The following is a 15,453-nucleotide window of genomic DNA, read 5'->3' on the forward strand; positions in this document are numbered from 1 at the left end:
CGTACGAGCGAGAACGTGATTGGTTAGTTTTCGCGGTTACAAAGCGGACAAAACTGATGTTAGTGATGTCTTTTGTGTAAAAGATATAGATAACCGGAAACTATCGAGATGTAATACGCTATATTTGTTTTTAAATTGAATGTTATTGTCAGGAATTCGAACTATGCAAAGCTCTTTTTAAAATAGAACTTTTGTTTATGGTAATTGAATATTAAATCTTAAAATGTCTTTTTTAGGAAGAGTTTTTAGAAATACAGAAAATTTGTTTATCAAGAATTGGTAATTTTTTTAATTCTTTATCTCTGGTTTAAATAGATGTTTTGTGATTTACATACAAGAAGATAATGCAAGCATAACTACATTTACGAGCAATAGTTACCAACATTTAATGGTGAAATTTTTTGCCCTCATTTGATACAAATTTGTAAACGCATCCAAAATCGAGCTCTTTTTAAGGTTTTATTTAATAACAAGATTTCTTGTAGATGTACTAATTTCATTGTACCTTTGTCATTTTCTTCTTCTTTATGGAGTGTTATTTGGGTTTCCAGGTCTACATAGATAGAAACAATTAAAAGAGTTTTTAAAAAAATGTTGTGTGTAAGTTTTTTTTTTTTTCAAAATGGATTCTGGTTAAATATTACGAAAAGTTAAAAAAGTTTGCATAACTTTCGCATTTTCTTATTGTTTTTTAGCATTTTAATAAGTATACTACTTTTGTAGCAGAAATCATACAAACAACTCAATCAACATCTTTTAATAGTAGTATAATTTTTTTCTATGGTAGAAGAAAGTGAGAAATGGTTTTCTTCTAAGGCAAGGGGAAGAAATGGAATAAACTCTTTTTCAGATAGTTGCAGATATTTTAATACAACATTTAAACATTTATTAATGCAATCTATTTCAAATAATAATTAGCTGGGATACACAACTTATGGCTTGTGGGTCAAAACTGGTCCCTACGCTTGCGACTTGACACCTGAACAATGAATAAAAAAATTTCTGCTTTTTTCATAAGTTAATTTGCTTTAATTATATTTTTATACTGGTCATGGATTTTTGTTTATTTATTGTATTAGTCAACTCTGAACTTGTATGTAAAAAAATTTTTTTACAAGTTATATTTATGGCTATGTTTTTAATGTTAGCACAGGAATGTCATATTTTTCAAAGTTAATAAATTACTATGTATATATATGTTACTTTTAATTAAGATTTAAATTCATGTTAAGTTTTTACAGTCTTACATTACTAATTTTGGATCCCCACAACGCTACATTTTTAGTTAACAACATTTTCAGAAAAAGGTTGTGCATACCTGATAAATAGTATTGATTTCCAAGTTATTTAAATGTATCATTTTCATGAAACAATGTGTTTCATGAGAAATCAAAATGTTTGTAGTTATTTCATACCTTACTTACTATAGTTAAACTTGGTTTTACAATCCTGTTAAGTGCTGTTAAAATTTTACTATCAATTTGTATTAATACTTATGAAATGACTAAAATGCACTGCAGCAAATAAATGCATTGTACTTACTATTGCAAATGGATTACTAATTATAATAAAATACAGTGTAGGGATGTAACGAATATTCGGCCACTATTCGGTATTTGGCCCTTTTGCCGAATATTCGGCCTAGCCGAACACTGCATAATAAAGAAAGATATTTTTTTAAATGTGCTTTTAGATATATTTAATCATGAATATTGCAGAGTTACATTTCACTGCATTAATTATTAGAAAATCTAACATTTACTCAATTTAAGTTGTATAATACATAAGTGTATTTAATAATGTTACATAAATAAAAACGTTTTGTTGCAAATTTATCATCAGATGTATTTAAACAAGCATTGGAATCTTTTACATTAAAATACAAATATTTTTTAAAATAGAGAAAGCTTAAAAAAGCAAATTTGTTAATATTTATTTCATTTTTAATTTAAAATTATTTAATTACAAAATTGAAATTTCAAAAGTGAAACTTTTTAAAAAGTTCTTAATTTTCTGGGTTTTAATAATTTTTCTGACAAAAAAGAAAGTTAAGAATACATTTAACAGTAGTAATGAGTTCTTATTTTAAATAAAATAGCATATAAATTGCAAGTATAACTATAACTAAAATATGCTATTATTAATTATTTAGATTTATAAAAGCCATATTGCCTTGTTATTGGCATCAAGATATTTAAATTATTACAAAAATAAATAAAGTTAAAATTTTTTAATTATACCAAGATTAAAAAAGCAGTTTTGTTAATATTTATTTCATTTTTAATTTAAAATTTGAAAATTACTTTACAAAATTACAATCAAAAGAGAAATTTTTAAAAAGTACGTATTCGGCCTAAAATTTGGCCGAATATTCGGCTCTTCGGTCCCATCACTATTCGTTACATCACTAATACAGTGAAACCCTGGTTAAGTGGGCACCTTTGGGACTTAAAAAATTGTCCGTTTCTGAAAAGGGTACCCTAACAATTCAGTTCACTACCGTAAAAATTTTTTAGAATATTTTCAATGACATAGAAGTAATTAACTGATCTATGACTATCTACAAGGATATTTATTTAAACTTTAAAAAAATAATTTCCATATGAAAAAGTTAGATACAAATACATAATTCTAGCTGTAGCTACAGATAAATGAATATAATTTTCCTATTAACACAGACATTCAAGTTAGTCATGTACTGAATAGGATTTAGTCCCTAGCTGAATAGGATTTAGTCAATAGCTTTTAGTCCCTAGCCGGTGTGGAATTTCATAACCTGTATCGTCCAGCTGAAAAGATTGAAAGATATCGTTGTCTTAATGAGCTGTATCATTTTCTCTTCTATCTTTGCAAAGATAAGGCAAGGTGACAGGAGAGAGAATGATTCTTTAGTAGTAAAATAGTTTTACAATGTTTTTAGTTATGGATAAGGCAAAAAAGGATGGCTGGATTATGGATAAGACTGGGTTCCAAGAAGGTTTACTATAGCAGTGTCGAACTCTAATAAATAAAAACTTGTAGAAATATTCCATGACAAAATGAAATTTATTTTAGGAATAAATTTGTTGTAAGGAATCTAATGCTGTTAAGAGTTTCCATATTTAGTTAGTTAATTAATAAAGTAAATTTTGTACTCTTGCAATCCCTATTCCAACACAGGAGTCTGTCTAGGTTTTTTTTAAGAGGTACCTATTTTGTGAAAATTTAGACATAATTTGTGAAAATTAAAGATTATATTAAAAAATCAACACAAAATATGGCAAAGTAAGAAAATATTTTCAAAAATTGTCACTACAAATAAAAATAATTTATGATTGGTAAATTTCTATGTATTTTCTCCCGTATATTCAAAATCAATTTTGCTATTGTAAAATTTTGGGCTAAAAATTGTAGATCCAAATTTCAAAATCCATAAAAATTATTGTCCAAAGTTAAAATTCAACTTGAATTTAATGAAAAAACATGCATTTAACAGTACTAACACTAAAAGTTATTTTAATTATGAGAACATTTTCAACTAGGTCACGCAGAAAAAAAGTTTCACAGAGAAAAAAATGGTTCATAAAATAAATAAAGGTCTGTTAAAATAAATTTCCATTAGTGTTTAAGATAATGTTTGAATTTCGACTTCCTGTAAAGTTTATAGGGGGATAGCCTTGTTTCATTTTAAAAACTCAGTGAGAAAAAAATTATTTTTGATATGGCGTGAGTGACCGGTTAGGCTTACCACATTGCATCTTACCAAACACATGCTGCCTTTTCGTAAAAGACAACTGGCAGAAAAGCTCTTTTCCATAGATAGCAACAAAAAGGGAGTTGGTTTGAGAACTTGCTTTTTTATTTGTGAAACGACCGTTTTTCCTAAAGTTGAATTTGTGAAGGTACCGCTAAACGGTAGTAAATTTACCCTGGGCAGACCCCTGCAACAGTACTGCTGAAATATGCTAAAATTTCTTTTTCATGGACTTTGAATCTAGTGAATCACCTATTATAGTGTATTTATTGCTAGGACCCCTGACGGTTGGCTATAGCAGTGTCCAACTGTAATAAAAAGAAACTTGTAGAAATATTTTGTGACAAAATTAAATCTATTTTAGGACTTTGGCCCCAGCTTGGAATGAAGGAGTTTATTTCTCAAAAAAAGTTGAAATCCCTGTTCCTCCAAAAAGACCCTTAACTGCTTATATGTTGTTTGTAAAGGAAAAGAGGCAAGAACTACTGAAAGAGACTCCTGGTACTTTTTAATTTTTTTTAACTAGTTTGTTTAGTTTAATTTCATTTGTTTAACTAATTCTTGTGTAAAACAAATTGTGGTACATCGCTTATAAAATATTTCATTCTGCCGTATTTTCTGTTTTAATACTATCATATCTGTTCGTTTTGATGTGTAGTTACAATTTACGATTTTCTATTTAAACTTTAATACCAATTATTTTAGTGTATTTATGCATTTCGCTGTAGCTTTTATTTAATTTTACAATTAGTTGAAACTAAATGTTAGTTATTAGTGTAGTTTTAGTATTATATTTTTTTTTTAGTTGTTAAAAAAAAGTATGTTCTTTAAGCATTGGTTTTTTGGCCTGGGTTAAACCTCTACCAAAACAAACAACAACAACAAAAAATCTTCCATTTTCCGAATTTTAAATGTTTTGAAAAAGCCTTTTTTGTTCTATTTTTTAATTGGACAACACCTCCATTCACATTGCAAAGAGCAATATAAATTTTTCTTGAAAATTGAGGAACAAAATTTATGAGTATTTTTGAATTGTGGAGATATTTAGAGTTTCGCATACTTTGTCTTCTCTAATAAAATTAAATTATAGTAGGTTTTCATATGAAAAAATTAATCTTAATTTTTTACTGTGTATAAAGTGCTTTATTCTTTAACTTTTGATGTAAACCCTTAATTTACTTTTTTTAAATAGATTTTTTTTAAAAAAAGGAAAAACAATGAAAGAGTTAACATTTTTGATACCTCTATTAGTATATCTTCATTTTAGAATTTAAATGTTTTAATTGCATGTGGGTTTTTTTTTCCAAAGTTTATTTAAAATTTAAAGAACAGTTATACAATTTTTTGCACTAGTTACATGCAAATTTTTCTAATATTTGGTTGCTAAGCAGAGAACCACTTTGTTGTGCTCACTTGATCCACAGAATTTAAATTGTTTAATTATTTTTGAGAACCAGCTGTATCCCATAAGAATATCTTTTTTTTTTTTTTTGTGTAAATATGTTATTGATATTAAAGATGTGTCATTTATACTAATATTCTAATAAATTTACTGTAAAATTGTGTACAGCACTTTGTAAAAATTAAATTACTATTTGTATTACTATTACTATTTGCACTATTACTATATGTACTATTACTATTTGTATTAAAAATGTATTACTTATTATTCGTAAAATTTTAAAATTGCCGTTTTTGTCTTTAGTTCTAGGCAATCAAGATCAAATAAGGATTTTAGCTAGAAAGTGGATGAATCTTTCTGCTGAATCAAAAAAGGTAAATCATGCTGCATAGCGTTTTTTAAAATGTGCCTAAAGGTGCTTATTTTTGATTTTTGTTACTTAAAAGCCCTTAAACGTGCTTTTTTTCATTGTGTATTTTCAAAAAGTGCTTAATTTTCCCTTTTCAAAAATGAAAATTTTTTTCCGTTTCCATGTCAATTTTTGCCACATATTATGCAAAAGCGTGCTTTTCACACTGTTCTATTCAACGTTTTCGCAATTCATACCGGCACACCGTCGATCCATAGCGTATGAAAGCGTCAGTCATTTTACATGTTTGATGAAATACTTGCGAGTCGGTTTGCGCGTCTACTGGGCTGGGTTCGGTGAGATTATTGCCTTCTCATGTGCAACTCTGCTGCATTTTGCAAGATATTCTCAATTTCAGACTTTATTTTCCACCTTCTGAAATCGAACCGTGAAAAGTCTATCATTTTATGGTGGCTTAACTATTCACTTTTTATTTATGCTATATTTATTATTTTATTATGCAGAACTTATTTGCTTTTTAATTATACAAAAAAATGGGATAGTAAGTTCAAAGTAAATAATTTATGCATTTGTAAACCATACTCTTTTCAAATAGAATCTTATTACATTCCACCCTCAGTGAACTGATCGTAAATACAAGCATAAGTGGCTGTGGTCAGTAACCAGATGGGAGTCCACTTTGATTACCTTGCATGGTATCGGTTCTTGTTAAACTGTGCTATCGTAAAGTGCTCAACTTTGCCCTCAGGTCATCGGGCTACCAATGTCAAAGATCACAATTGCAATGACATGTCTTCCTATCATCCCCAGGGATGTTTCCCAGACCATTGCCTATAGCCCATTGTGCAGCTTTAGCACAATATAAGTAAATTACCTACCTACGATTATAGTTTGTGATTAATTTTAGCCCCTAACATAGTATTTGGCCCAAACTATCTAAAACTAGTTGTGTTTCTCTGCTATAGTTTGATGTACAATAAATTTTTAAAATTCTTTTGATTCTTTATTGGCATACTTATTTTCTGTGATATGTTTTAGCCGTATGAATTACAAGCTAGAGAGAGAACTCTTCTTTATGGAGAAGAACACAAGAAATATTATGAAAATCTTTCAGAACAACAGAAAGAAGATTTAAGTAAACAGAAATCTGAAAAGAGGTTGGCTCGTCGTGTCTACAGATTAAATAAAGTGAGGATTCCAAAAGAAATTTTCAGAATTTTATTTTATAATTAAAAGCTCCAATTTGGCAATGTTTTCTTGTCATCTTGGCCTGTTATTAAATTTTTGTATTGATTAAATTAAGTGGTAGTTTTAAAATGAATTATTGTTAGCGATATTCTCTTATTATTTAATAGAATTGTATTATACTGTTATTTTGCTTTTTTTTTTCCTTTTATGAGCATGGTAGTGTTAACCAAGTTTTCTTTCATGCTGGAAATTTTTAGAATGTTTTTAAATGTGAAAAAAAAAATTAAAGCGCACCCACTGTGGGATGCATTTAATTTCCATGGTGTGTAGCTTCTTAAAGCTTATATGCTTCTTAAAGATGCTGATTATTATTTTTTTAAAGCCCTTAAAGGTGCTTTTTTCATTGGGTGTTTTTAAAAAGTGCTTATTTTTTCCTTTTCGAAAATGAGATTTTTTTTCTTTACTATGTCTAATTTAAAACTAATAAACACGATTAATGTAATAAAGATTGCATTACTAACTAATTAACAATGATATGTACACAAAGTGACTATTTTATTATGCATGGTGCATAGCGTTTTTAAAAAGTACTTATTTTAAGGTGCCTATTTTCGATTTTTAAAAGGTGCTTATTTTTCCCTTTTTGAAGATTAGTTTTCTTTTTCTTTATGGTATCAATTTTCGCCACGTGTTATGCAAAAGCATGCTTTTCACATTGTTCTATTCCGTGTTTTCGCATTTCATTCAAGCACAATCCATTTCTGCGTACCGCCAGTAAATAGCGTATGACAGTACCTATCATTTTACATGTTTGATTAAATATTTGAGAGTTTACTTGTGCGTCTACTGAGCTGGATTCTGTGAGACTATTGCACTCTCGTGTGCAACTCTGCTGCATTTTGCAAGATATTCTCAATTTCAGGCTTCATTTTCCACCCTCTGGTATCGACCTGAAAAAGCTCTCGATATTTATTTATAACAGCCAATCTAATCAAGAGGAGTTTTTTTTCAGTTACTAGTTACTTTATCATGATTGTGTGAAGTATTTGAAAATTATTTTGAATTTTGTTAATGTATATAGTGCTTAAAAATATGTTTCGACTGTTAAAAAAGTACTTAAAACTGCTTATTTTTTGTTGAAAGATTTAGCTTCGCACTCTGATTTTGAATTAATTTTAAAAAATATAGTTATTTTTAATTTTAAAAAAATTTTGTCTCTTATGTATCAATATATTATTGAAGGAAATTAATTATTGTTTTAGGCTCTACGAGAATCTGGTTTTCCAAAGCATGCGAGGTCACCCTATGCTCTTTTTGTCCACTCTCTTGCAAGTGAGGATAAGACCGAGAATACAAAAGTAAGACTTCCATTTTGTTATAATTTTGCAGTGTCTACATTTTAAGATTGAAAATGCTTGCTCATCTCCTCATATGAGCTTATAATTACAAGGACTTGATGAGTTATGAAAGTCAAATAAATTTCACTAATTGCATAGCTTCCAACTCTACTGGATTTTGCCAGTTTCTCCTGATCTACTGGTTTAATAAAAATTCCTCTAGGTTTTTAAAATTCTTTAAAATTGAGTGAATTTCCTGAAAAAAATCCCTATTGAAATAGAATTTTTGCACAGATTTTTACTTGCTTGAATATTTAAATAAGTGTTATTAATACATGATGAAGTGAGCCTCATTTACAAAAATCAGTCTAAAACTTTTTTGCTTTAAAATGCTGAGTTTGTTTTTTATGTATCTTTGAATATATTACATCTTTGAAAATTATTTTGCATTTTGTTTATTTATATAGTACTTAAAAATATTTTTTGTGTGCTTAAAAAGTACTTAAAATGTGCTTATTTTTTGTTGAAAGATTTGGCTACGCACCCTGTATACTAATAGGCTGTTCAAATATTACATTTGCAGCTAATGGGTGGAAGGGTTTGTGGGTTGCTTGTAGGTATGCTGACAGGGTAAGAGCAATCTTCTTATTTTCAAAATTTTATTAAAAAGCATGTTAAAAAATATGCAAATTTCAAATTTGGAATAAAAGTTGAATTTGGGGGAAGGAAAAAATGTGAAAAAAATTTATTCAAAAAGCTTCAGAGGTCAAGAATTTTGAGCACAAATAGAAAATTATAACAAATAGAAATTATAACATAAAAATTCCAAAGTGTAATAAAATTTAGAAATTGAAATTCAAATCCTTAACATCTCCGAAAGGAATCCTGATTACTGCTGAGTTTTTAGAAGTGAACTCATTGCTATTGATACTGTCCCGGATTCCCTTCTAACACTACAGGATCACTATAACATCTGGATACTCTCTGACAGTCTCTGTTCCATATAGTAGGTACTTAAAGGTGAGAGACAAAACAGGAGCTTCAATCCTGCACAAACTTAAAATCCTCTCACGATTGCGTGAAGTCCACCTCCAATGGATCCCTTCTCACGTTGGGGTTCTGGGCAATGATATAGCCGGCACTCTGGCTAAGGAGGGAATAGAAGAAACTTTGATGAGTCCAAATTCACTCACCTTCATGGAACTGGCACCGAAAAAGAAAAAAGAAGACAATGTTTCCTGGCTCGTACCCCCCAAACATCACTGGTACCAGAGCACCTGTCCAGAAAGTGCACTCAACATTCGGTGCAACCACAAGGACCAGATGGCACTTACCAGCGGCCACCTTAAGTCCCTTTCTTTCGAGGGTAGTGTTAAAATCTTCCCAAACTGCCCCAGGTGCCACAACATGCAGGCATCTCCCCAACATATCCTGGACTGTCTTGGTCTGGACAAAAGGGACATACTAAATAACCCACTTTTGGTGGCAGACTTCCTCCGGGTCATGAATTTCATGGACATTGTTTAGCCCTGCTAATTTTGGGGTTAAGGAAGAAGAAGAAATCTTTTGGCAGTTATTTATTGTTATATTTTTAAAGATTTTTTTGTTGTTGACAAAAACATGTTCACAATAAATGTAGCTGGAAGATTAATTTAAAAAAGTGAAAACTGTAAGTATACTCAACAAAAACAAAAAATAACAATAATAAGATTAAATATTTCCCTGGAAGAAACTAAAAACCTTCTATCAGGGATGAGATTTTTCCGCTTTTTAGCGGGTTTCCGCCTTTTTCGCTTTTGTTTCTCGAATTTCAGCCTTTTTATCAAAAATTTCGATTCTCTAAAAGTTTATACAGTCAATTCGCTATAACTCGAAGTACGATAACTCGAATATTACTATAACTCGATTTTTTTATGAGGTCCCGACCCTTTTATCTTCAATTTCATGTTAATTATTCTCGATTACCCGAACTTTACTCCCTTTAACTCGATTTTTTTTAAATCTTTTAAAGCAAAAAAAAAAAAACCTTGGAGCTGATATTTTGCCCCTTCCTTTGCAACACACACAATCTCTTTCGCACTCTTCATGGAGAAGCTAAAGCTGTCCCTTTTGAAGTACGTGAACAGTGGTTAAGTGAAACTTTACCAAATTTACTTCAAGGATACAGTTAAAATGATGTTTTCAATATTGATGAAATGGGTTTATTTTTTAAATGTCTTCCAAATAAGACTATGATGTTTAAGGATGAAAACTGCTCATGGGGTAAAATGAGCAAGGAACGTTTGACTGTCCTAGTTGGAGGAAATGAGTCTGGGACAGAGAAATTGCCCTTAGTTGTTATCGGAAAATACCGAAATCCCCGATGTTTCAAGAATGTAAAAACGTATCCTTTGGATTACAAGTCTAACAAAAAGTTTTGGATGACATCAGTTTTATTTGAAGACTATTTAAGAAAATTGGATCGGAAATTCTTCGCTAAAAAAAAGAAAAGTGATACTCTTTATGGATAAATGCACAACGCATAGCGATCTATGTACCTAATTTGAAAGCAGTAAACTTGCAGTTTCTCCCGCCAAACACAACAGCAAAGTTGCAGCCGATGGACCAGGGTATCATAAAGTGCTTCAGACAGTCTTATCGTAAATGGCTTGTCGGAAAAATGATGTTAAATATTGTAAGCATTTAGAAGCTTTGTAATTAATAAGCATTAATTAAATAATCCGACAATATTTTGAAAGTCCAAAACCGAAACTAACGGTAAGTCGAACTTCCGATATGTCAAAGTTTTTCGTCAGTCCTATCAGATTCGAGTTATCGCGAATTCACTGTATCTATATATATTCCGCTTTTTCTGAAAACTCAGCCGTTGAAATAAAATAATTATATCTATTTCCGATTTTATTATAATATATCGAAAGATGTATAGAAAATTCAAACTATGTAGCTGCCAACCCTTCCTCATACTACTTATTTCAGCTATTAGCTTTTAAGAGCAGAAAATAAGATTTTTCTCATTTTTACTCGTCCCCTAGATAGCTTGTATTTACCTGATTTTTATTCACGTAATTTCAATATCGTTCATTGTAGTTCTTATTTACGAGATTTAAAAATCCAATATCGCGATTTGTATTGAGGCATTTTTAAAATTCTATGCAACGATTCGATTTAAAATCCAAAATCGCTATTTGTATTCACGCAATTTTAAAATCCAAAATCGCGATTCTTGTAAAAAGTAAGTTTTTTTTCTTGAATTAGTTATATTATAAATGTGGCAGTTTTTCTATCGATGATTCTTGCTATATATAGGCATAACAACATCAGCGAAACTGGGTGAGAGTATGTTAATGATAGTTTTGCTATAAATCACGTAAGATTTACTGGCGTGAAAATTTAGCTTTTTTGCCTTTTGGCCAATCTCATCCCTGTTCTATAATTTCTTTATTTTTTTTAAATAAAAGATGATTGAGTGAGCAAAATTTCATACGTTTTTCAACTCAAAAACCCTATACATGTATCAATACTATTCATTTGTATTTTAATTTTTGAAACAAACTGGCCCTCTTCTGACATGCTGTCTAACATTTCCTATTTCAGTGAAATATTTGTTCCAATGGCAGTGTAGTAAAGCAGAAATTTCTGAAATAAATAAACATTTTATAAAACTTTATTAGAACTTAAGAAAGGAGCCATTTGTCTATCTGTATGAGTTACAGTACAGGGCTGATTGTGCTCCGGAAAAAATCCGGATTTCCGGAATTTTCGCTAGCAGTTATCCGGAAGTTTCTGGAGATCGAAGGTCCAGGCGTTTCTAAAAATCATTGATTGCAGAAGTTTCCGGATATCAAATTTTCAAGGGTGGAACTTAAAAACACAGTTTATTTTATTCGTTTGTAAGGGAGAGCCTGAGATATACTTTATAAGCTTATATTCATGATTAATATTCATTTTTTATCAGTGAATAGTTGTTATAATCATAAACTCAAGAAAGAAAGACATTTTTGTAAATTTTAATTACTTCTCCAGGTCATCATAGGTATGTGTAAAATTTTAAATATATTTTAAGCAAACTAAGACATATTGAGAATAAGGAATTTTTTTTTTTTTACTTAAGAAATTTCCAGAATTTTGACTTGGGCTCACAATCACCACTGCAGTATACTCTTGATATCTTGAAATCCTTGTTGTGTCGAAAAAATATTTTTCTTCTTGGCATTATATAACACCCTAATGTTCATTTAAATTTCTATGATGAAGAGTTTCTTCTCAAAACCTTGTTGTTTCGAAGTAGAAAATGATTTTTTTTCTTCGGAAAAACACAATGTAAGTTTATTGTAAACCAATTCTTTTCTATTTACGGCATAATTATTTTTGTTTTACTTTTAATAATAAAATTATCATTGTTGTATTTAGAGATAGAGTCAACTATCATTACATACATATTTAATAGCAGTTATTCTTACGTTTCATGACTCAACTTTTTAGAGTCATATTTTAGAATATGTTTAGTTCTGAACTTATTATCTCAAAAACTCGAAAAATTTTGAAATTTTTTTAACGTCCATTCAACTTTGAGATATCGAGAATATACTGTATTTATATGTAGTGGTAATTATTTTTAATTCTGTTTCATCTAAGTTTTAATCCATTTGATTTTGCTATCGATCGGTAAATTATTTTCTTAAACTAAGGAAATTTTGAAGCTGTGGGTGGGTATTTTATTTTTTTTATCATACTAACGAATTGCTAAATTAAAATATTAAAATTATTTGCCATAAAAATACCTATTGATTGATTTCTTTTCTTTTTAAAGGATTTTTTAAAACATGCTGCTGAAAAATGGAAATCATTACCTGAAAAAGAGAAAAAGGTAAACTTAAATGAAATTTATGTCTAACTAATTCAGATTTTAATATAAATTTTATTTTATTCCCAATATAAGTCAAGATATACTAATTAATTTACTTTTATTATTTTCTGCTAACTATTTAAAGCTTGTTTATGTATTGAAATGTTTAAAATTATTTTATGTGCCATTAGTAAAGGCATACAATTTTGTGCTTTTAATTGTCATTGAAATTGTTATTATTATTTATACTGCGATATTGAAAACAATATTAGAAATTAATACTGTTATTAATTGTCTCCAACAGTTATAGTAGATACACATAAACATTTTATACTCGTGTGTGGAAGTTAAATAAAATATACACAGTTGTTTTTTTACAAAAATCTGAGTTTTTACCAAAATTGGTAGCAAACTTTTTGCCAACCATGGTAAATGTATTGTTGATCAAACTTTCTGTGAGCTATTATTTAGTGGGTGATCCTTCTTCTTTTAGTCATTTGAGAAGCAAGCAATGGATGACAAAGAACGCTATTTGTTGGAGATCGCAGGATGGAAAGAGAAGTTATTAAAGGAAGGCAACGCTAAGCTGCTGAAAGATTTTGCTGAACTTAAGTACGGTGGAAAGTCTTTAATAAGCAAAATGGATGAAATGGATACAAAGAAAGCAACTAAAACAAAATCAAGAAAGAAAGAAAAATCAAGCTCAGGCAAAGAAAATGAATAAATACTTTTTAGGATGTATCTTAAGATTTGAATTCAAAACATTTTTCTATCTGCTAAGGTTTGAAAGTCTTTGTTCTTTATCCTCATTTAGAGCATCGAACATATCTCGAAAATAAAAATTAAAAAAACTAATAATTATCTCGCTTCACCAAAGCAATTACAAAACCTTAACTTTTTAACATAGCTCCACGTTCTTTTTTTTTCCATTTAAAATTATAGATTGAACTAAGCCAGAAATATAATTACTGATAATGTACAGAGTGTTCCGTAAATGATGCGACAGACTTCTAGGGGAAGGTAGGAGACATCATTAGGATTAAGAATTGCATGTCCACCTGTGACCAGAAATGTCATCATATGCCGCTAGGGACCCTTCCCTATTATGAACTGTTTCTTCTTGTGCCTTTGAACCGGTACTTTTGCACATCTAAAATATCTGAATTTTATGTTTTCTAAGAACTGTCAAAAATTGCATTAAAATAGGTTTGGTATTAGCTACTTTATCGTAATTTAATGACTCATCGACTAAGTGGGCGAACTCTTCGAATCATTAAGTTTCGATAAAACAAAGTCAGCAAAGAAAGACAAATCAAGTTCAAGCAAAGTTGAACGTAATTTATGACAATAATTATTAGAAAACATAAGATTATATATGGATATTTTAGATAAATAAAAGTACCGGTTCAAAGAAATACGAAGAAACAATTCATAATAGGGAAAAGCCCCTATTGCCCTATGATGACATTTCTGGTTACGGGTGGATATGCAATTCTTAATTCTAATGATGAATCTTACCTTCCCCTAGAAATCTGTCGCAATATTTATGGGTCATTCTGTAAACTTATATGCTTGGTCATACTAAAATTTTTTCCCCAATTCTAATTAACTTAAACATAGCGGGGGTCGGTCCAGACATTTTCTGAAAGGTCCGTTTTTGTAAAATTGTGAAATTAAAATATTTTGTGAAGGGTCCGTTAACGGACCCAAATTTCTCCTAAACAGACCCCTGCATAGGTCTACTTTATGTAAATACTTAATTTGACAGTTAGATGAATAGGTAAAAAAATGTTTGTCAAAAAAAAATCAATCATTTATAGGGTTGCCACTCCACAGGGAAAATAGGAAAAACCTGGAGAATACAGGGAATTTCGTTTATTATTTTCGTCTTTTAAAAAATGGTGGCCACTCAAATGGGATATTTAAGGATGATATTTCCGCTTTACTAAACTATTTCATTTACTATAGCTTCATTTAAGAATGTTCAGCTGAAGCTTATGTCAACATTGGACTAAATATATATTTTTTAAACAAATAAAAGTACTTCTTCCAGATAAGTATTTAATTTTAGGATCACTGTGTTAATGTGTTATTTTTTTTTACCAAACTTTTTATTTAATAAAGCAGTTTTTGAAAAAAAGTATATAGAAAGAGTAAAATTTTTTGTTTTGAGAAATCAGCAGATGAATTAAAGACATTTGCATGGAAATTTTAAGTGTTTTATTATATTTATTACATAATTTTACTCCCAGTAATTAATTTCATAAACACAATCATACTATCTATTTACCGATTCAGAAAATTGCTTACTAGCAAATATATCTATAAAAAAATATTTTGATAGTTTGTGCTTGGTGTACTCCCTTTACTTCTTTACAGTTGAAGGTAAGTTACTATTAGTTTTGTTTTATGATAAGAAACAGCTTTTTGTTTTGCTGTGACAGCAGTGTTATGTCATTTAAAAACTTGCCTCATTGAAACGAATGTATTTCTGTTGAAAATATGTATTTTATTTTGTCTCTGTAACTCTTTCTCTCTTTTTTTTAAAAGAATAATAAAAACTGTCTTGTAATAAAA

General features: G+C 29.5%; 1 protein-coding gene across 1 annotated transcript; it reads left to right on the forward strand.

Moving 5' to 3' along the window:
• The first annotated feature begins 87 nt into the window (after positions 1–87).
• Positions 88–15,453, forward strand: LOC107452367 (mitochondrial transcription factor A). The gene is made up of 7 exons (XM_043045077.3): positions 88–279; positions 4,098–4,234; positions 5,439–5,509; positions 6,544–6,693; positions 7,956–8,051; positions 12,841–12,897; positions 13,370–15,453. Exons 1-7 carry the CDS (start codon positions 224–226, stop codon positions 13,598–13,600), a joined length of 798 nt encoding a protein of 265 aa, XP_042901011.1. The 5' UTR covers positions 88–223; the 3' UTR covers positions 13,601–15,453.

The sequence above is a fragment of the Parasteatoda tepidariorum genome, chromosome 9, assembly GCF_982258835.1.
Source record: "Parasteatoda tepidariorum strain Cologne lab strain chromosome 9, Ptep-v5.0, whole genome shotgun sequence".
Classification (NCBI taxonomy): Eukaryota; Metazoa; Arthropoda; class Arachnida; order Araneae; family Theridiidae; genus Parasteatoda; species Parasteatoda tepidariorum.

What these genes read in the sequence shown, in the direction of transcription:
- LOC107452367 (XM_043045077.3), top strand. Translation starts at nt 224, where the DNA reads ATGTCTTTTTTAGGAAGAGTTTTTAGAAATACAGAAAATTTGTTTATC. An exon ending in ATAAGACCGAGAATACAAAA is followed by an intron (nt 8,052 to 12,840) that starts GTAAGACTTCCA and finishes TTCTTTTTAAAG; the next exon opens with GATTTTTTAAAACATGCTGC. An exon ending in TACCTGAAAAAGAGAAAAAG is followed by an intron (nt 12,898 to 13,369) that starts GTAAACTTAAAT and finishes TTCTTCTTTTAG; the next exon opens with TCATTTGAGAAGCAAGCAAT.